At 33.0% G+C, this 22,017-nt stretch overlaps 1 protein-coding gene across 1 annotated transcript in view; it reads right to left on the bottom strand.

Moving 5' to 3' along the window:
- Positions 1–20,356, bottom strand: part of PLSCR5 (phospholipid scramblase family member 5) — a 28,840-nt gene extending 8,484 nt beyond the window's left edge. The window contains exons 1-7 of the mRNA XM_025377502.1: positions 20,323–20,356; positions 15,431–15,573; positions 10,096–10,138; positions 8,927–9,147; positions 6,733–6,894; positions 4,654–4,815; positions 1,028–1,110 (exon numbers count right to left, since the gene is read on the bottom strand). Of these exons, the coding sequence (XP_025233287.1) occupies positions 1,072–1,110; positions 4,654–4,815; positions 6,733–6,894; positions 8,927–9,147; positions 10,096–10,138; positions 15,431–15,573; positions 20,323–20,335 (783 nt within the window). The 5' untranslated portion in view covers positions 20,336–20,356 and the 3' untranslated portion in view covers positions 1,028–1,071. The remainder of the gene's footprint in view (positions 1–1,027; positions 1,111–4,653; positions 4,816–6,732; positions 6,895–8,926; positions 9,148–10,095; positions 10,139–15,430; positions 15,574–20,322) is intronic.
- Between the last annotated feature and the right edge of the window lie 1,661 nt (positions 20,357–22,017).

Below are 22,017 nucleotides of genomic sequence, written 5' to 3'. Positions count from 1 at the left end.
GCTTAAAAGAAATCTGTTCCATTTGGAAAAGGGAGAGAATAATTATTGTCGTTCATAACAAATTTTCCTTTTGTGTAGGTTTTGGAAATATGTTGATAACTCGTGGATAATAATCAGGAAAACTCCATAAATGTTGAAGTGAAAGATACTAATTTAATTGAATGTACTGTACTCTTTTACTTCTGCATTTGACTCATGGATTAAGATTTTATTTATTTGGTTTCCATTGCTTGTTTTTAAGTCCTTGAGTTGTCTATTTTTCAGAGCCTTAGATCCCTTAACTGACTGAATTTTCTCTGCAAATAGATAAAATTCCTGCTAGACAACACTGTAGAACTTAGAGGTCTGTTTATATGCTTATTTAAATCTCTGGCATGAGTAGGTATATAAAGCATTCTTTGGTTTGTAAATACTAGTTTCTTTATGGAATGTAACTGTGCCTCTTACCACTAGAATGAATTGATACCATCTATCTTCCTCTTCATCTTTAGATGTATTATTTACCCAGCTTTTAACTTTTCCAGTGTAAAGTAGTAATATCTCACTACAATAAGAAAATTAATAAACAAAGTATAAAGGGACTACTTTTGAAAAAATGTTTTAGAAACTCAGTCCTTTTGATTAGTAACCAGCCTTAGTACCAGAAAAACTTCAAAGTGTTCTCTAAACATTGAATTTTCATCAGTGATGCTGCAAGCCTTAGTTCTCATCTTTCATGCTTACCATTGCAATAACTTCAAAAGGATAAAAAGAAAGAATGGTAATCTCTCAAAGCAACCTTGTGCTCAGGCCAGTAATCACATATTTAGCTATCATGCATTCACAACTAGATAATTGCCTCATTAAACTGTTTTAATACATATAGTAATTAACTTTTTTTTTTTACAGAAAAGCAAACACTCAAATCATTCAGAAATGAAATCCAGAGCCCAAGGGATTTCTAGAAGAAAATGAAAAAGAATTAGATAGCGTCAAATATAGACATCTTCAAAGGGAAAGAGATCATTTAAACTTGCTTTTTACTTACTGAAATACGCTCTGCATATTTTATTGTTTTCATTATCTTGGTTATTATAATCCAGCCAGTGAATGTTCAAAGAACATAAAATCCTACAAATAAATAAACTGAATATAAGTGAATTTACAAAAAGAAAACAAGATCAAAAGTTTGACATGCAAGCTTTGATTCTGTAAAGCAATTATATTTCCAACGGTGTTCCAGTATTATGATTTATCAGAAGAAGAAAACTTTAAAAGGTTTAAGCTTTACAACATTTTATTTTCATGCTGAATTTTCAGAGTATAAGTAACTTGCAAACCTTATCTGAATCTTCATAGTATTGTCAAAGTGTTCCAGTATTATATGATTTATCAGGAGATAAAAATTTAAAAGTTTTAAGCTTCATGACATTTTATTTTCATGTTGAATTTTCAGAGTATAGGTAACTTGGAAACTTTATCTAACTCTGCATAGTGTTGTCAAAGTTTTGGGTGATAAATCCTTTCCAGAATTAGACAGTAGGCATTCTGGGTCAGTGTAGGAAGTTATAATGGATACCAATATTTGAACAAAAATTAGATTTATTATCACAGATAATGTGGTCAGCAAATAGGTGGTTGAGGGAGTACTAAAAACTATACCAGAGAGAACTTAAACAGTGATTGGTGAGTTGGAGGAGTGGTGGGTTGTGAAGTGGTAGCCTGGAACTAGAGGAGACCAAAAATTAGATTTCATATGTGAATTTAGATTTGTATTTAAATCAGGAAATACCCTTATACCAGCAGCTTTCTAAAGCTTTCACCTGAATAAAATAGAAACAGCATTTAAAAAATAACAACATAATTCTTTCTATAAAATTATATATAGAACAAAGTAATTTACCTAGGTAATACACGTAAGAAATAGTTTTAAAAGCTATATTGGCTGGCAAGAAAAGGCAAGTATTTTACAATACGATGGTAAAAAGAAATAAAGAGAAATGAATGGGAGTCATTAACTATTCTCAGTGAACATATTTCTCCCTTAAATGCTGGAGTTTAAAAGTTATCCTTTTAGATGATTAGGGTATTATCTAGATCAGTGCTTCTTAAATTTATAGTGCGTAGAGGAAGCACCTGGGCATCTTTTTCAAGTGCAAGTCCTGATGCATCTGGCGTGGGATCTGAGATTCTTTGCTTTGAGCAAGCTTCTAGGTAGTGCAGATGCTTACACTTTGTACCACACTTTGAGTATGACCTAGATCAACCTTTATGGAACCTACATCTCATCAATCTCTCAAAGCATATGGACTAAGAAATACGTGCTTTTTCAAGAAGAACGTATGTTTAGAGGGTTCTGAAACAATAAGAAAAACTGGTAAGGTTTAAAATACAGAGAATTGTAGTTCCAATTTCGGCAGTACATTTTAACCATCAGCTTGTTATGTAAAATAGATGAATAGGGCAGATTAAAAATGATTGGTTTCTAAATATCAATGTTAAGTGAGGGGCTTAATCAGAAAGGCCTAATGAAGATCTTGGGGAAAGGGTGTGTGTGTGTGGATGGGTTGGTGTTGAAGTCAGAATGATCAAAGATGGGAAAACAAGCAAAGGAAGGGTGACAAGTTAAAAGCACTGTCCAGTGGATAGAGGAGAATACGGAAGAGATGACATTAGGCGACAGGCAAGATAGACTGAACTGGTTAGATTTGCAGATGAAAATGGGAGTTGAGAGTGACAACTTAGTCAGTTTAAAAACCTAGCACTATATAGATGTTAGTTCCACCTTCTACCAATAATAGGAGACAGGTAAGTTAAAACAATTCCTCCGAAATCCTGGAGAAATAATCATAATATACATACATGTATATGTATGTGTATATGTATATGTATATATGCATATGTATATGTATATATGCATATGTATATCTACGTATGTATTAAATTCTGAGTTTCCATCAGTGAAGTCATTGGGAATAATTTTTAGTTCATATATTTTTCAAATATCATTAGAAGAGACTCAGTAAGTAGGGCATTAATGTAAATAATCAGATTTAGCATTCTGAAACCCCAGAAAACAATAAAACATGAGAAAGACTTTAAGCTTTATAAAAATTTCTTGCTTACCTAAAGTGCATAACCTGAATCTAAACATGACACAAACTGAAATTAGACCACAGTTTACAAAATAATTGGCTTATGCACTTAAAAAATGCCAATGTCGGCTGGACAAGGTGGCTTACACCTGTAATCCCAGCACTTTGGGAGGCCAAGGCAGGCAGATCACGAGGCCAGAAGATCAAGACCATCCTGGCTAACACAGTGAAACCCCACCCGTACTAAAAATACAAAAAAAATTAACTGGGTGTGGTGGCACATGCCTGTAATCCCAGCTACTCGGGAGGCTGAGGCAGGAGAATCACTTGAACCTGGGAAGCGGAGGTTGCAGTGAGCCAAGATTGCGCCACTGCACTCCAGCCTGGGCGACAGAGCGAGACTCTATCTCCAAAAATAAAACAAAAACAAAAATGCCAGTGTCATGAGACTCAGGAAAATGCACACGAGTGTGCACATGTTCATGCACACACACACCCCCCTTAAGAACTGTTCCAGGTGAAAGGAAGCTAATGAGATGTGACAAAATGGACATACTTCATGATCTTGGATTTTCTATTGTTAGAAAGGACATCATTATGGGAAATCGGTGCAACCCGAATAAAGTCTGTAGATTAGATAATAGCACTGAATCAGTGTTTAGTGCCTGATTTTGACAATAGTACTGTGATGTGTAAAAAAATTCCTTGTTTTTAGCAAATGCACATTAATATAATTAGGGGAAAAGGCATAATGTCTGCAACCTACTCTCAACTCTTATGCTGTTTTAATCACTTATGTGTGTGCCTGTGTATACACATATTTTTCATGTATTTATAAAAAATACATGTCAAAAATACATGTCATTTATATATCAAAAAATAAAAACTCCATAAGTCTTTATGGCTGCATTGAAAGCAGTAGGAAATTAGATAAATATTAGAGGGAAAACTAAGAACAGGATATAGGTCAAGTATTTTGACACAGTTATTAGTTGACTTCTTTTCTTCTATCATCAATCTCCATACACCAAAGAAGAAAAGGTTTTCAATATAATTGTAAGTTGGAAAGTAATAACAGGAACATAATATCTTAGAAATAATGACAACTGGTACCTATTAACTCATCAAATCATTTCATGTATCTATGTTCATATTGAGAAGGCAACATCCTTAATATCATCTAGCTCACTATCATTTAATGAACCAGTCTGGAACTTCACCCAAGATAAATCATGTGATATTTATGTTTGCATATTTTTTAGTTAAAGTGAAAATAAGCCAAAAATCTAAATTGAACATAAAAGCAAGGGGAAACTCGGTTTTTAGGGAAATGATGAAGAGGATGGGATAGCGTATCAGTTTTTGAGAAAGGGGATATGAGATCACTGGAGAGGGGCTGCCTAACAGAAATGCAGGGTTCTAAATTCAAATTCTGAAGAACATTGGTCCTAAGCTATCCTTCTATGAATAAAATATACTCTTTGGGGGTAAAAACTGTGTAAATGGAATAGGCTATATTGTAATTAACAAGCAAGAAGGAGAATAACAAATCACTCATGCTCTCGAAGCCTATACTTACAAAGAGAAAACAGGCACCGATCATGGCTGCTTTGACTGTTACATCTAGATCTGCAGGAACATGAATTCCAAAATTGTCAGCATTTGTGAAGACATCATTTACAAATCCTGACCAGTACTTTGAAATCTTCCCAATTGTAAGCTTTTCATTAATGGTTTTCACCTTTAGAAAGAAAATAAGGAGTATTAAATTTGAAAGTGAAAAAAGTTGGTTTTGTACTTCCGAGGGTGTTTACTTCATGAGAGATTTGAATTATTTTATTTGTCATCTCCAAATGACACTTCCATGTTAGTCATTCCATCATATAAGCATAGGTTTGTAAATTTAGCTTTTCAGTTTACTTTTTAGAAACTTTGCTTTTCTGACAGTTTTCTAGTCCATCATAATTCTTTTTCTTTTTTTGTATGCAGGATAAATAATTAAGGCTCAGCCACCACAAGATGGCAGCAGGTACATAGTTCAATTGTATTATCTAAGCATGAAGGCAATTTCTTTACCTGAGGTCCAGATTTTAAACCTGAATTCTGTATCTTAAAAATATAAAAGAAGATATGTTTGAAAAATATTTCAGAAGGAATTAAATTAATTTCTAGGCATAATTTGTAAACTTTCAAATTTCAGTTGCTAAAATTTTATAATTATTAAAACATTTAAATATTATTGGCCATTGGTAAATCACATTTTTATATTATACTCAGACATTTATTAGGTCAATCCTTTGTAACAAATCCTAAATCCAATTTTACATTAAAAAAGTCCTCCTGGCTAATGTGCCACATAGGAAGTTAAGACCAACTGGACATCAAAGTCTACCAGTCCTTCTCAGCTAGAAGGAGTTCACAAATCAACTTTATCAGTTATTCGTTTGTTTACTCTGCTTGCCATCCTGATGCTGAAAATAATTCAAGAGAAACTATCACTTTTTTCAGGGTAGTGAAAGATAGAGAATAGAGAGAGTTACTTAGGACATTTCTATAGCATGAATGCTAAAACTCATGTTTAATATCTTTCTCAATCATATTACTCTTAGGAAAGTCATGCCAAATCCTTTGGGAACAGGGTGAAGTTAGAACAGCTCAGTTTGCAAAATTTGCATGGTATTTTATGTGCATAGTGTTTCCTGAAATCCTGAGAACTGAATGCCCTTGCTGAGATATTTATGTATGAATGCATGAAAAATAAATATACACTTTCAATTAAGCTGTCTCCTCTACCTAAGATGTATGTCCAGGACAACCTGTTAAGATAGTTTATATGGCTGCAGATCAAATTTGCAACTTTCTGTTTTTTAAATATTCAATTCATACACATATAAGAATAAGGTTTTTTTGTTTTGTTTTGTTTGTTTGGTTGGTTGGTTGGTTTTTTTTTACAAAACTAACTTAGCAGGTCTTGGGAACACAACTTTTGAGTTACTGCTGTTTTAATGCAACATGCTGCCGAAATGAGACCTAAACTGGGATATGTGATCACAAGGGCCATAGGAAAGAAGATACATAATTTAGGTGATTCTAAACTATATTTATTGGCTTTATGCCATGTGTCCTGTGATTCTACATAAATAAAATATACTGAAAAGAGAATGAAGTGCTAATTTTCAAAATCACAAAATATTGGTTATCTTAAAAAAGCAAAGCTATATGTCCAAAAATTTTTGAGGTTCAAAGTCTTGGACACATTAAAATAGCAACACATTTACTATTCTAATCAAAGAGATACAGTAGCTTTTTTCATAAAACACATAGAATTATATTTAGCTAAATATGCTTTTGTTATATTAAATTTATTAAAATTATTTTGAATAATACTTACACTGGTCTATGACATATGATACGATGGCCAAGGTGATAAATTTTGTATTATTATTTTTTTAAAATCCTTCGACTTTATATCTCTGGATTTACATATTCCTATTCTTAGCATGTACAATATGGGCTGATTACATTATATAACAAATATGTTATTTTTCTGAACTTATCTGAGATGAAATTAATTTGAACATATAAAAAATTGAATTATATTGCAAAAAAAAAAAAATCAGGACCTAAATGAAAACTTCTTTCATTTTGTCAATTGTACCTCAAAATTCACATCGCCAAAACAGCCACATGTCGCACAAGGACCAACAATTTTCAAAATGTCTTCTTTGTTTGCATTTTGGATTGTGAATTTAGGCAGAAAGGGGTCCCACTTCTGTGCAACGTAACCAACTGTAGTACCAGGAGGGACTTGGATTTCTAACTGCAAGAAGAGATAATGACAAAATAAGATTTTCTTAGGTTATCATATTTTAATTTTACTATAATGTCAATTTACCTGTAAACAACATATTGTTATAAAATTATTTTGATATCCTATAAATCATTCTAAATATCTGCTTTTAAGGATACAGATTTTATAAAATATTTTACAGAGAACAAAGAAATTCACTGTATAAACATATGTTTAGCACAGTGCACTATAAGTCTTTGTCTTATTTCCCTAAAGAGAATCTACCCAACGACTATCTTCTGACCCTGGGACAGTGGCTTCTTTGTCATTTTATCCCAAGTACAACAGTTGTTCAACCACTGAAGCTGTTCCTATGCGGTAACTCACATCTACTCCTTCTAATTGTAGCCACAACACTCATCTCTTTTATCAGTTATTGAGTATTCATACTTTTTTCAGTCAGATTATAAACTCCCAGATTATCTGCATTTAATTGAAAACAAAGGCTTCTTGCAGAGTTGTAGTCATTAAGCACCAGTTTGATTGCTGGTTCGTGGCTTCCACAGTGTTGGAGACTAGTAGTTGGATTTTTGCATTATCAGGCGTTACTTTAGTATTTGACTCCATTACCGTTACGTATTTATGTAATCAAATCAAATATTTTGTAAAATAAATTGGGGGCGGGTACAAATTTTTAAAATGTTTGCATTTAAACCAAGCCATCTCTCCATCATCTGATCTCATTTTGACTTTTCTTATTAAGTTCATAGTCTTATGCATCTGTCTGTAACATTCTTGGATAGATAAAAGTGATTTCAACTAGACTGCTCAGAATTAATATAGATTTGTTCTGGGGTCACTTTTAAAGTTATTAATTTGCTATTGACCAAATTTTTTAAAAAGTTACTAATAGGTATCAAGATATATATTATGTTTAATTTATGACCCTGGACTACCATTAAATAAAACATTAATTATCAAAAATTTTTAAATGAGCATAATTCTGTGATCATAATGACGACGCTCTCTTGGGGCATATTAATATTAAATATCCTCAGTAGACGGATGGAAATTCTTGGGCTCCATGCATGAGCACTTCAGTCATCTTATCACTTAGTCAGATGCTTGCCTAAAGATAGTTGGAGAATTAGCTTTGATATATGTTATTAGAAACTTCCCTAAATAACCATCTTTCATATTAATATTTTCCCATCATCCTAAGGCCAGTACTTATCCACAGGTTCTAACAGAGAAGATTGGGCCTAAGTTAGGACACCTGGATCAAATCCCATCTATGATATTTCCTGATTTCTTGAATGTATAGTCATAGGTTAGCGGCCTCCACTCTCCTTCCTTGACTGCAAAATGTAGAGAGTAATTATTTCTAGCTCCTAGAGATTTCATGACTCTATTCTTGCTCATGAGTAGAATATCCTGGTATCAAAGCCAGCAAAGTAAGTAAAGTTCTGTATCAATTGAACTGCGTATGTCAATGAAAGTTATTATTATAGGTCTACTAAATAATAATGTAAATCTATTATATATTAAAATAAAATAATTGAATTATTTCCTGTAGAACAATAACGTTGTCTTGCCAAACCTTGGGTTTTGTCATAAACGGGTAAATGCATTGTGAGATTCCATAATAAATAATAATAGCTATCCAAGAGGACACCTTAGAGGAGTTTAGTATCACTTAGCACTTTCTGGACTTTGCTCCAGTTGGAGAAGACACAGGGCATATATGCCCAATGGTGGAACCTGTAGACATTACAATTACATGACTACTATAGAGATTCCAGAGGTCTATCTCATTTACATGATGCATGAGCTGTCCTCAACAGTTTACATCACAAAAGCCACCATAGTTTTTGGTTGGAAAGGAAAAAAATTTTAGTGAATCACCAAATCCTCAAGCTGATCTGATCCTAAAGGAACAACATACTATTAATAACTGAAACAACTGACAGGTTAATTGCCTCATTGCTCCAGATGAATTCCTTTTAAAGAAACAAATGCTAATTTTAAAAATCAAAAAAGGCAACCATAGCCAGTAACTAACCTCTTGGAGGTAGCAAGGACACCAGCAGCTGTTACATCTCAAGGGCCTATTCACTGTAATGACCTCTCGACCCGAGTTATCTGTGATCCTCAGGGTGCAAGATCGCAGAGTGGAACAGAAAGTACGATTGAAGCAGATGCTTTCCTCCACTGCAAAGTAAATTCTTTGTCCCAAGCTGTTTTTAATCTCATATTTGTTGGAGGTCTCAGTACCAAGTATCACTGATGGAGCAAAATAAACCATTTTTTATAAAAACATTTTTTTTCCTTAGTATTGATAACTGTAAATAAAGAGGAGATGTCATTAAAAGAATACAGTGTCTGATCATTTATTAAGTATATGGTATCTTCTTCACACAAATTTATTTCTGTGCTCTAAATCTGTAAGACTTAGCCATAGAAATAAAAGTAAATGATGAGAATAAAGCTATATAATTAATTAATATTTATTCTAGATATATGACCTACTTGAGAACATATAGTGTACCTTTTCACTAAAGGACAAATGCTTTAAAGAGTAATTTATAACTCAAAAAATAATTATATTACTGTTATAGAACTATTGGCACCATATGGTGATAATAGTGATTTTGTCTAAAATATTTGCTGGTAATATCTCTAAAGTTGTATGCTATCTGGCTATTTCAATTTTCACATATATTTAGGAATAATATAGAGCACTAAAACCAGAAAATACTCAAGTAATTTGAATCCAGTTAGTCATGCTTGTAAATTTGTAGATTCTTAAATAATTTTCCTATTTGGTAAATCACTGATAAAATGATAAAACAGTAACATTTTGTTTTGATAACTTTTTGTTATTTAGTTAAAACCGCAGTTTCCATTTTTGAAATTATTAAGAAATTTAAATGATTAACATCCATGGAAATAATCAAATACATTTTACTATTTTAAAGTAGATGTAATGTCAGAATTTGAATGGCAATATCACCAAAGATTCAGAGTTTTATGCTTCTATTTTATCTAAATAAGACTAATAATTTTACTTTTAGCTTTTAATTAAAAAGAGACCTAGTACTCTTTTTGATCTAATTCTGTTTTACACATTTAACTTTCTCGTTTATAATATCTTTAGATGTAAAGAAACTTGTGAAAACTAAAATATTTTCAATAGTTTTAATAAATGCATAATATATATAATGCACTTACTTCCAAGCAGCTCCACCTGCTGGTGTATAATTATCAGGTCTAACTGTAAAGGATGACATAAAGGAAATAAAAAGTATTGCATCACATCGAAAACCTTTGGAGATACTACTATTACCCTATTTACTACGTTGCATAAAATTAGGTGATTTTCATGCTTTCTATTAGGAAAACGGTTGAAAATATCTCACATTTTATAATGAAAAAGAATGTAAATTTTTTTTATTATTATTATTTAAGTAAAAATTTAGAAGAACCCTGAAAATTCCAAGGCAGCATTGAGCAAGAATAAGAATAGGAACGGAGCTAGGCGCAGTTCCTATATTTACTCCAGAAGTAAATCCAGTACTTCTGGAGGTCAAGGTAGGCAGATTGCTTGAGCCCAGGAGTTCGAGACCATCCTGCGCAAAATGGCAAACCCCTGTCTTTACAAAAAATACAAAAATTAGCTGACTGTGGTGGTATGTGCCTCTAGTCCCAGCTACACTGGAGAGAGGCGGAGATGGGAAGATCGTTTGATCCTGGGAGGTTGCGGTTGCGGTTGCGGGGAACCATGAGCCCAGTACACTCCAGCCTGGTCCCCAGAGGGAAACTCTGTCTCAATTAAAAAAAAAAAAAAAAAAAAAAAAAAAAAGGAGGCGGAGACAGAACTACATGTTAACTCTGCGATAATGAGAAAATTAGAGTTGATCTTGAAAACAAGAGTTTGTGAAGATTTTTAAACAATCTCTGAATTATAATGTTTAAGATGTTTTACAATTCAATTTTTTTTTAAATATAGGAAACAACACAATAATGATTTGAATACCTGGCCTCTCCTCTTAACCTCTGCCTACCTCTACTATCACTCTGTCAAACTACAACTCATTTCTTTCAGTGATGGAATATACTTGTTAAACCTGAAAAGATATTGTATATATTTTTCTCTCATTCACACTTTCCTATGGACTAAAAATAAAAATGAGTTCCTGCGGATGCCAACAAAATACCAATCTAAGTCAAATAAATGTTATGGCACTAAATACATTACAAAATTTGACTTATGTAATTAAAAATAAAGTTAATTTACAGAGATAAAGTATCCACAGATAATTGAGAAATGACTATTAAATTAAAAAGTCTGCAATGCAAATTGTTTTTTAAAGGAAATATGAAAGTTCTGTTCTTATAAAGAAATTTATTTGTGCTTCTTTTATTTTTATTTTTACTTTTTGAACAGAGTTCAGCTTTGTGGCCCAGGCTGGAGTGCAGTGGCACAATCTTGGCTTACTGCAACCTCCACCTCCTGGGTTCAAGCAATTCTCGTGCCTCAGCCACCTGAGCAGTTGGGATTACAGGTGCTCACCACCATGCTTGGGTAATTTTCGTACTTTTAGTAGAGACACAGGGTTTCGCCATGTTGGCCAGACTGGTCTCAAACTCCTGACCTCAAGTGATCCACCCACCTCAGCCTCTCAAAGTGCTGGCATTACAGGTATGAGTCACTGTGCCTGGCCTATTTGTGTTTATTTTCAATCTGATATTCAGTACTTGAAGATCCATAATGCAAAAGCATGAACACTGAATATGCTGCTGATCATTGTATTTTCTAATGCTTCATTTTTCATTCCACCTTAAAATTTTCTTCCCCATATTCTCCCTTCTCATTAATAAACTCACCAGTAACTTTTAAACTAACCAGTCATTACTAAAATTTGGTATTGAGTGGACATTACAATCTCAGAACATTTGAAGCTACGTGATTTCCCTCATTGTCCTTGTATGTCCTAAGGTGGAGGTAAAACTAATATCATTTTCTCTATTTAAATCTTCTTATTGATAAAATAATATGTGTGGCCACTTTTTTAAGGTTCACAAAAAATATTTTTCCAAAAATAATTTATGATCGAATATATTCTAAAACCTAAATTAACAATGACAAAGCTTTTTATTAGAAAAAAAATACTTGACCAAGTCTTTAGTAATGTACTGCATTAGTTCTGTTATCTTCTGAGGAAAATGGAGTGGTAAGCCTCAACAAGGATGTACATTATTATTTAGCAGTTGATCTATGCACAAGTAACTTAGAAATGGAGATCTGTGTGGTCAAAAATAAAGTGGGAGTTTAGGTACTCTGAATACTGATGTCGTGAATCAAGTTTTAGTGTTGAAATTTAGAAACTATTAATTGAAATCCACCTGACAATGAAAAAGAAGTAGTACCTCTCTAATATCCAACAACAACAGCTTTTTAAATTGAATAACTACCATAAGGTAGTCACTGTGCTAGATGTTTAGACAGTGTCTGATTTAAACCTCACAAAAACTTGGAGAGATAAATATCATTAATTTTAAATGTGAGGAAACAAGCCCACAGAGATTAAGTAATTTGCCCACGATCACAGAACTTGTAAATGGCCATCAATTCTGCCATGCATTCTACTCTGGTTCTTTACTGACATCACTACGCTAAATTTAAGGGAAATAAATCTCAAGTGACAATATGAAACTTGAATACCTTTTATATTTTCTTACTTTTATACCCTCCCCACCCTCTGTAATAACATTTGATTTGCTCTCTCTGTGAAAAAATCTCCTGGATTTGAGGGAGTTGTTTTTGGTCGTTCTTGTAGTTTTCTTTAAATAGCACATAGCCACTTATAAACCATGGCCCAAAGGGGCATTTTTCATTCTTTTTCTATTGATTGATAGACTAGGAATTTTGAAAACTTTAAACAGATTGAATTATACATTTAGGTGTCATGGCAAGTAAAACTTAACTCCTTAAGTATGAAAGCTGTAGAAATGAAAATATAATGAGAGGGTTAGATGTATGGCTTAAGAATTAATTTTCTTAAAAAATCACGTTGACAGGTATCAATTATTCCATTTGATATACGTATTTCAAAATAAATTGGATATTTATATGTTTTGTAGACTTTACCTCATTACTCTTACATACAGGTGACTAAATTATAATAATTATTCTTTGATACTTTGACACTATACAATAAAATGTTATTGACTGTATGAACATGTAAATCTAATCTGTAATGAATCTATCAATTTTATTCTTAGATTTAATATACTTTATATAGCTAAACACTCATATACGTATATTTTCAAATTGTTAATGGAAACAAGATTCTCAATAGTAATTGGATGGACTTGATTAAAAGAGAATAATATTAAAATATTTTATTTAAATTTTTTAATTTAGAAAGATATTTATTGTATATTTCCTGTTTATTCATTGATTAATGTACTATTTCCAAATGTTCATTATTTTGATTTTTGTGACTTTCAGAGAAAACGTAGCATCTAAAAATTCATTTTGTATTGTGCCTCTTCCAGGCTCATGGCATAACACTTTTGAAATGCTCATTCATGGTTTTATATGTGCACTGCTTTAAAGTAAATAAAATAAATGTTCTTTTAGTATAAAGTGAGGAAATTATCTTTCTCTTTAGAAGTAGAATATTCAACAATTGGTGGCATATTTTTTTTTCTTGGAACGATTAACAAAGGTATATTTTTGGAAAATTTATTCTATTTTAGAACCAAAGCCAATGGGTTCATATCTCTACTTATTGAACGTAACAAAAATGTATTCATGTCAAGCCTCTGGCTCCGGGTGTGTCATCATTCATGAATGGAAGAAGAATATGTGATGACCATATGTGATCATCAAACCTCAGCCCTCTGGCACTGGTATATCACTTTTATACTTGGCAAAACCTTGTCTGACAACATTCCCAAACAGCTTGCAGCAGTTAATCAACTCTAGTCAGCTATTACAGCTGATCCTTTCTGCAGATGGAAGATGGTAGGTTCACGTTTCCAGCTCTTTTACATATCTCCCTGAGCTCTCCAGTCTCTAAAGTACATTTGTCTGCCAGTGGGTTTCTGGAGAAGGCATCTGCAATTATAAACATTTTACCAGGAACATATGCTGCATGCAGCTTAAACCCTATCAGGCATAACAGAAATCTCTTGTACCTTAAGGGAATTAACACAGAGATTTGATTTTGATAAAGGAGATAGACTTTATAGTTTGAAAGAATGCCAAACAAGCTGAAAATTGCAGCAGATGTGCTGACATCTCAATATTAGTGTAATTGTACTTCTAATCTTTTTTTAGGATAAAATACAAAAGCAACAATAATATACATACACGAATAGCAATAGCTATTTATATGCCATAAAATTCAGATAGTGATATTTTGATTGATTTATTGTAAGGTTTGAATCCTGCCTACTCTACAATGACTGGAACAGTGACTATATCCAATAACAATATGCTCTTTTAAGCAAATTGGCCTGGAGATGCAGTGGTATCAGCAGACAATGTTCACTTTATAACTGCTTTCTCTTGGATTTGTGTCCTCCTTTTGAGATTCAGTTGAAGACATTGGGCTCTCAGCTCATTGCTGAAGTCTCTTTCAAGTACTTTGATCCTTAAGAACCTCTCTCTCCTCTATACACCTGAACAAATTACAATAGTGTGCTTATCAATCATTCGTATATAGGCATGCACTTTGCATTAACTTTTTTTTTGTCTTGCCATTTAGGTTGCAGAACTTTTAGGTGACAGGGGCTAGGTTTCATGCTTTTTACGTGTCTCGAGTATAGCAAGCACTCGACAAATATTCTTTAATTAAATAGTTGTAGGTGACAAGATACATTAGAAAATTTCTTTTCTTTTTTTTTTTTGTTTTTTGTTTTTTTGTTTTTTTTTCCAAGTCAGAGTCTCACTCTATCACCCAATCTGGTGTGATCACAGCTTACTGCAGCCTTGACCTTCCTGGGCTCAGGTGATCCTCCCACCTCAGCATCCTGAGTAGCTGGGACCACATGCAAATGTCACCATGCTCTGCTAATTTTTGTAGAGATGGGGTTTTTATCATGTTGCCCAGCCTGGTCTGGAACTCCTGGCTTATCCACCCGCCTTGGGCTCCCAAAATGCTGGGATTACAGGCATGAACCACCATGCCTGGCATATTAGACAATTTCTTGAGGAAAAATTCGCTGACACCTTGATCAATGAACAAGTGGCTAAACATGCTAAACAGCTCCATCAAAAATATTTAGCCTCATCATTCTGTCAAATAAATAAGGAAGATGAAAGTAGTAATAAGACACACTTTTAAAACTAGTATAAATAAATAAAATTAATATTTTACAATTGTATGATTTATAATGCTTTTTTCACTTCAGTAAATTATTGGTTAAAGTATTTCAACCTTGATTGAAAAGTCAGAAAGAAAGTTTGTATTAATTTTAAGGGTAGAATATATCTGTAGGAATAGAAAGATAAAAACACCTGGCTTAAATATTCTAGACCCGGAGGGAGACTGACTGTTGGCAGGAAACTTCTTGGCAAAGGGCGACTCAGCTGCCATGCTTGGTTCCCTGGATTGGAAGATGAGGCAGGAAGGTTTTGGTCTGGGTCTGGAGCTCCAGGAAGAAAACTAGGCAGACCTCTTCTTTGGTTCTGGGCATCTGCAAGAGAATGGAAATCCCAATCCATATTTAAATTTAGGCCATTTTATTTAGTCCTTCTTAAAATATTTGTTACTTCTTGATTGATAGGATAGTTTATCTCCTGCCTCTCATTTTAATGTCCTTTTCCTTATTTTCACTACTTACTGCCATTACCACTTGTCCCCTAAGTTAGAAAAAAAGAAGTGCAGAAGAATTCCGGTAGTAGTTGTGAGAAAAAGTTGAATTTAGCCAAAATAAATGACTTTAGAAAAAATATGCGTATGTGTATATGTGTGTGTGTATATATAATTACTTGCATATATATATACACTTACTGCATATATATTTATATGCATATGTAAATTATATATTATATAAATATACAAAGCAAAATGTGGAGAGTAATTATTGGTTACTTTATACATATATAAATTATATATTATATAATCATATATAAGTATATACATAGAAATTGATGTTACTTCAATATATATGCAGTAATATATGTCTATATATACTTATTTTTATATATTTATATTTATATAAGTCTATATATAACCAATAATAGTTTGAAGCTATGCATCCTTTTGTAGCTCACCCAATATTACAAAATATAAAAGATATCAGAACCAAATAATTATATAAAGTTTGACTAAAATTTTTAGAGAAGATACCTGTTTTCTAAATTATTGCCAGGTAAATATGTTACAATTTAATCATCTTTTACTTTGAAATTTGGGGGTTTATTATTTACTTCGCATTGCTCTGTGTAATTTTATGTATAACCCCTAATAAGGTGGTATATGCAAAGGCCTTTTTGTTTAAAAATATAAATGATAACTTTTCTATGATTTTTTTCTTCTCACATAACTACCATTTGAATATCTCTCTCATTAGATATCATTTTTTTTAAAGAATATCAGTATATTTATTTCTCATGTTTAGTAATCAATACAGTGTTAGAGCTTTCACAAGTGCATTCAGTTAGTTTATCCACATTATGCTGTTTTAGATTGGGTATAGATGTGAAGCAAGGTTTGTGACAGGTATTTTCAAATATAAGAAGGGCCATTACAAAGACAAGCAATTCAGATTGTCCTAAAGACATATAAAAGAGAAGGGCAAGGAAATTGCTTCTGCATTGACAACAAGTAGGAAATTTATAACAGCTACACAAAGATTTGAATAAGTATTCTCATTACTCACATACCAAAATTGAAGTGGAATCTATATAATTAGCAGCAAATTACAATGTTCGCACTTCAGCAATGACTCTCAGACTCATGAAGGTTTGTATGTGTGTGGGGGGGGGGGGCGGTGGGGAAGAAATATCTTTATCTTTTAAATCTGTGAAAAATAAATTCTAAAAATGAATTTGGGTTTCCTTTGGTGGTAGTAAATTTCTCATCACTAAGAAAACTCAAGCATATTCTGAATTCATTCATTCATTCATTCATTCATTTATTCATGAAGTAAGTTCATTCATTTATTTATTTAACCTTAAGGTTATTAGAATAAACTGAGTTTATTATTATTAGTGTAGGGCCATTCGGTTTGTACTGGTCTGTGATATGTAGAATGTAGACATGCTTTATGGTTAGGATCGAATGGAATAACTTGTCAAATGGCCCCGCTAAAATACAGCCTAATACTGATAATACTATAGCAGTTTGGTTTCCAAAAGGACCCCCATGCTGAACTTCTCATACATCTGGGGCAGATACAAAGGATATAGGTTTTAGACTTCCCCTTGCTCTTGAGAACATCTCCTCAATGGGATCCTAAGAAGTAAACCCAGAGAAAGACTATGTAACACTATGTCAGATTTGGGAGAAGAGCTAATAGCCATTAATATAGCAATAATGACTCAAAAATATTAAAAGGTAATAAACAATAAACATTTTTTCTTTAGCATTAGTGCAAAATGTACCATTATCACTTTCAGAAAAACATAGAGGCAAAATTATGATCTAGGGAAAACTAGTTCACAATGATAAAATCCAGAATAGTGGTTCATCTTGGGAAAGGGAGGATGCATGCTATTGGCTAGAAAGAGAACTTAATAGAATCTAGAAATGTCTATATCTTGATCTTGGTGGTGGTCACGAGTGTGTCCTTATTTTAAAAATCATGGAGCCTAGGTTTTGTGCTCTTTATGTCCTTCACTGCACATATTATCTCTCAATTAAAAACCATGTGTAGGGATCAATTTCTAACAATAGCTGGTATAAGATTATTATTTTGTCTCTCACTGCAAACTTAATTGTTAAAGGGACTCACAGATTACCCCAATTTTATCCTGTAAATTATGTTTGCTGTAACAAAATGCCGTAGGTTATGGAGGATTTGGCAAGTCACTGTACATTCCCACCCAGGCCTGGAGGGCCTTAGACTTCACAGCAGGTCTAGAGGCATTAATGCACTTGAGGCTCAGAGGATATTATGTCCAAAGTCTTTATTTAGGAGTAGAGTTGGGTGAGTCTCTGCCTGAGACTGTTGAGAGACATCAGTATTCTGCGCTCACCTGCTGCTTCTTCTGGGATTTTAGTTCACATTGAAGCAACCTTGGAGACAGCTCTTGCTCAGTTCAGATCACCCTGTTTGAGAGCAACTTGCTCTTAAATTGTGTTAATTTCTACTGAGTCAGGGGGTTCCAGATCAGACAAATGTCTCTTCAGTTCTAATGGCACCCGGCATTTAGACTGTCTTTTGGTTTAGTAGTGCTGATTGATCTGCCTATGAAATGTGTGAAATGTACACTTAGTCTGCGTTCCCTGGGAAAATGGGAATTGCCAATATAGTTACTGGGCAAGAAAACATTATGTTATAAATTATGTCTTTATATACAGTTGAAGAAAACTATCCGCAAAAGTGTTTTACTTAGATAATGGTGATAATTTGACTTGTCCTCTTAAACAAGGTATCTAATTCACAAGAAAGCTTCGTTGTCACTTATATTCTCCTAGGTAGTATGAATTCTCTGATAGGTGTTTTATCCACTTCCATGTATTAAATATTTTGAGCCGGTTGCAGAAGGAGGGTCAGTTTTCCACCTGAAGTTTTGCTTCTAAGTTTAGACTTGGGTCTTTATCATTATGGAACATCACTGCTTCCTGGTAGATTAATCATATTTTGACATAATATTACTTTCCAGTCACAAGTTTCTTCAAAGACTCAGACCACCAGATGAAGAAGGAACTCCTTTGAATTTCTTACTGGCTTTGAATTTCTATCTACTCCTTTAAAAATGTATAACTAGCTTATAAATATTTTATACACTCTGCAACTCTTTACCTTTCAGGCTACAGTATTGCTGTAACTCTTATTTTATAAAGTGACAAAGTATTTTGGACTAAATGTTAGTGTCAGTCTTAAATGAAAGGAAATTTTGTCAAGGTTTTTTGTTTGTCTTCAGACAGAAAAAATGATGACACATATATCAAATTCATGATTTTGCTATTTCACATCTATATTTTACAATTTGTGTGAGCTTTCCCAGTGATTCTGAGGGACCGAGGGACTGGTCTATATTAAAGATTGATAAAAATGGAAAGATTATCTCATTTGTTTCATATTAAACAGTGTCCAAAAGTATGTTTTGATAAAGGAAGAAAGTAAGCATACACATTTGCTTGAATGGATCACTAATTGAGGATACCACAAATTGATGGGCCCTATTATCCTATTTGTAATTAATTTTAAAGGTCTTCACCAATTATACTAATCATCATTCTTCATGCTAAAACTTTTAATTAGAGCCTAGGCTTTAATGGTTCATTCTGACAATGAAAGGAGAGCACATTATAATTTTATTTTTTATACAGTCTCACAAGTGTTTTTAGTGAGATTGCAGCTTACTTTAAAAACAACTATATCTCTTGTCTTTTGAGAATTTCTTTAAAGTAAGATAACAGTTATGATATTTTTGCAGTTTTAGGAATTTGAGAAAAAACTCATCAGTCCTACTCCCAAAGTCTGCTAAGTGATCTGCATGCTTAAAGTAGATATTTTCTGTTTGTTTTCTATCTTTAATTTACCATAAGGAAATTTCAAGATATTTTTGCTTTATAATTCAGAAATACTTATTTCTAGCCAATCAAATTTGAGAATCAATAATAACACCTGTCAGATTCTTTATAATAAATGGTTATATCACATAATTTGAATAACAAATGGGAAATTAAAACTTAGAGAGTGTAACTGGATTGTTTGTAACTCAAAGGATAAATGGGATGGATTTATGGGATGGATATCCCATTCCCCTTTATGTCCTATTTCACATTGCCTGCTTGTATCAAAACATCTCATGTATCCCATAGGTATATATACCTACCATGTACACACATACATTTTTAAAATTTTAATTTTTTAAAAATTATTAAATTGCACTTTAACACTTTCTGACTTATATATGAAAAGTTTTCTTCAAATCCTTTTAAACTTAAAATACCACCCTGTCCTTGTGTTTAACATTAAAGATTCCCATTCTAAACTTTGCTATGCAGCTTTTCTTATTAATTCACTATGTTTGTGTTCATGATAACTAAAACATCGTTTACATCTGAACTTTTACAGTCTGTCACATAGAGTGTTTTTAAATTTAACTCAACATGCTCCTGGGAGTTAGAATTTTAAAATCACAATGCTCAAAAGTGACAAATGACAGCTTTTAAGATACCAATCTAACTGGTTGTAACACATCCACAATTGTTCATTTTTAGTCATAATATAAGAAAAAAATTATTAGTTGGTTATATTTACTCTTACCTTTAGAGGCCATGAAGATGTCTGAGTCACTTCTTCAAAGGCTGCCAGGTTGGAAAACAAAGGCTTTTCTTGTTGCAGCAAGGAGAGAAAACGCAGCATGCATAAAACTTCAGAAGGTGTTTGTCTACCTCTTGTCAGCTTACATATAACAGAGGAAGGGAGTCCCTTGCTGTTTCTAGACTTCCGGATTTTATCAGTTTGGACAACAGAGTGAGATGAAACTGTCACAAAAGTAAACACTGTTCAGAAACCATCATATAACTTTGGTGGCTGAAGGAACAATTTAAAAATAATAAAAATCAGAAAGGAAAACACACAACACTCATTTTAAGTGTATTTTTTTTTTACCAAGTTGTTTTTGTATTTCTTAGAATATACATGCTTTCATTCAGTCTTATATCAGAAATATCCTGTATTTCTTAATTTCTAGAAGTCTCCATTCCAGATTCTGTGATAAAACCTCCTATTGTGTAAATTTTTGACAGTTCTAAATACAATTCTTTACATGTTGAAAATGTTTGAACATTATTATTCTTATTTTTCTTTTGGCTTTATCTCCATCCCTTCAACTCAAAACAAACAAGAAGAGGATATATTCCCTACAAGTATAAAAATACTTCTTTATTTTCATTTTTTAATTGAATTTGATTAATCAGAGGCATTGGAATATACAAACCTTCAATAGCCTTGCAAAGCGAATCAAAATTTAGATGATATTTAACTGCATTGAATTCTAAGGAAAGAAAACAAATGCTGTAACCTTGACTAGACAGCTCGTATTTCTAAATGCAGCTGCCCAGGTGACCATGCAGATTTTGCTCACCAAGTCAATTGCCCTAGATGGTATGATTCACAAAGGTTGAACATGCAGGATATATTGCGTTCTCAGCAATAGTGTCTATTTCTAAAAATAGTTAAGAGACTTCAGAGACTTAAAATGGGTGTTGTGAGACTTCAGAAGGTATACCTGGTGATGAAAAATTATAAAGTCAATCTCACAGTTTGCAGACTGCCAAAAGTTTGAATTTTCCTTATTTGACAAAGAGGAGTGGTTTTGTTGTTGTTCTCTTAGTGTTTGGAGTTGAAAAAAGCTACCATTATTTAAGTTGTCGTTTGGCAGAAAAGATGTGTAAATATGATTAGTATTTTTAAATTAAACTGTATGTTTCCTAAGTTTTTTTAATGTTTGTCATGAGCATTTGGAAAAACGCTAATGCAAAAAATTAAGTTATTAACACTATCAAATAAGATGTTTTGAAATGTGGTCATAATTCACCAGTTAACTTTGACTGCTCTACACAGCACAAATTTTGGAATAAAGTGCTCAGTGTTCTTCTCCAAACACCTGTTGCCTTCCCAGAAGAACCAGGGCAACCATTTTTTACTCAAGATGGTCACACCATCCTTTTGGCTCTGTGCCATGAAGCCCTTGACCTTTTCAAGAAGCATCAGTTTCACTTTGCCACCAGCCTGCAGTTTTTCTGGCCCCCTCACTTGATTGCAACCCAAGGTGGCATGTCTAACAGACAGTACTCAAGGTTTGAGATCACATCGAGGGCATTGCTGTAAGAAACAGGAAACTTGAACAAGAATATCAGAAATCACAGGGTCAATGGGCTTTGCCTCTCGCCAGGAAACTCCCTATTGGCCACCACTGTCTCCTGAGCCACTGGCCTGCTGCTCTGCTGTATGGGC

The sequence above is a fragment of the Theropithecus gelada genome, chromosome 2, assembly GCF_003255815.1.
Source record: "Theropithecus gelada isolate Dixy chromosome 2, Tgel_1.0, whole genome shotgun sequence".
Taxonomy (NCBI): domain Eukaryota; kingdom Metazoa; phylum Chordata; class Mammalia; order Primates; family Cercopithecidae; genus Theropithecus; species Theropithecus gelada.
The sequence above is the reverse complement of the archived record's forward strand: the minus strand, read 5'-3'. Positions and strand labels throughout refer to the sequence as shown.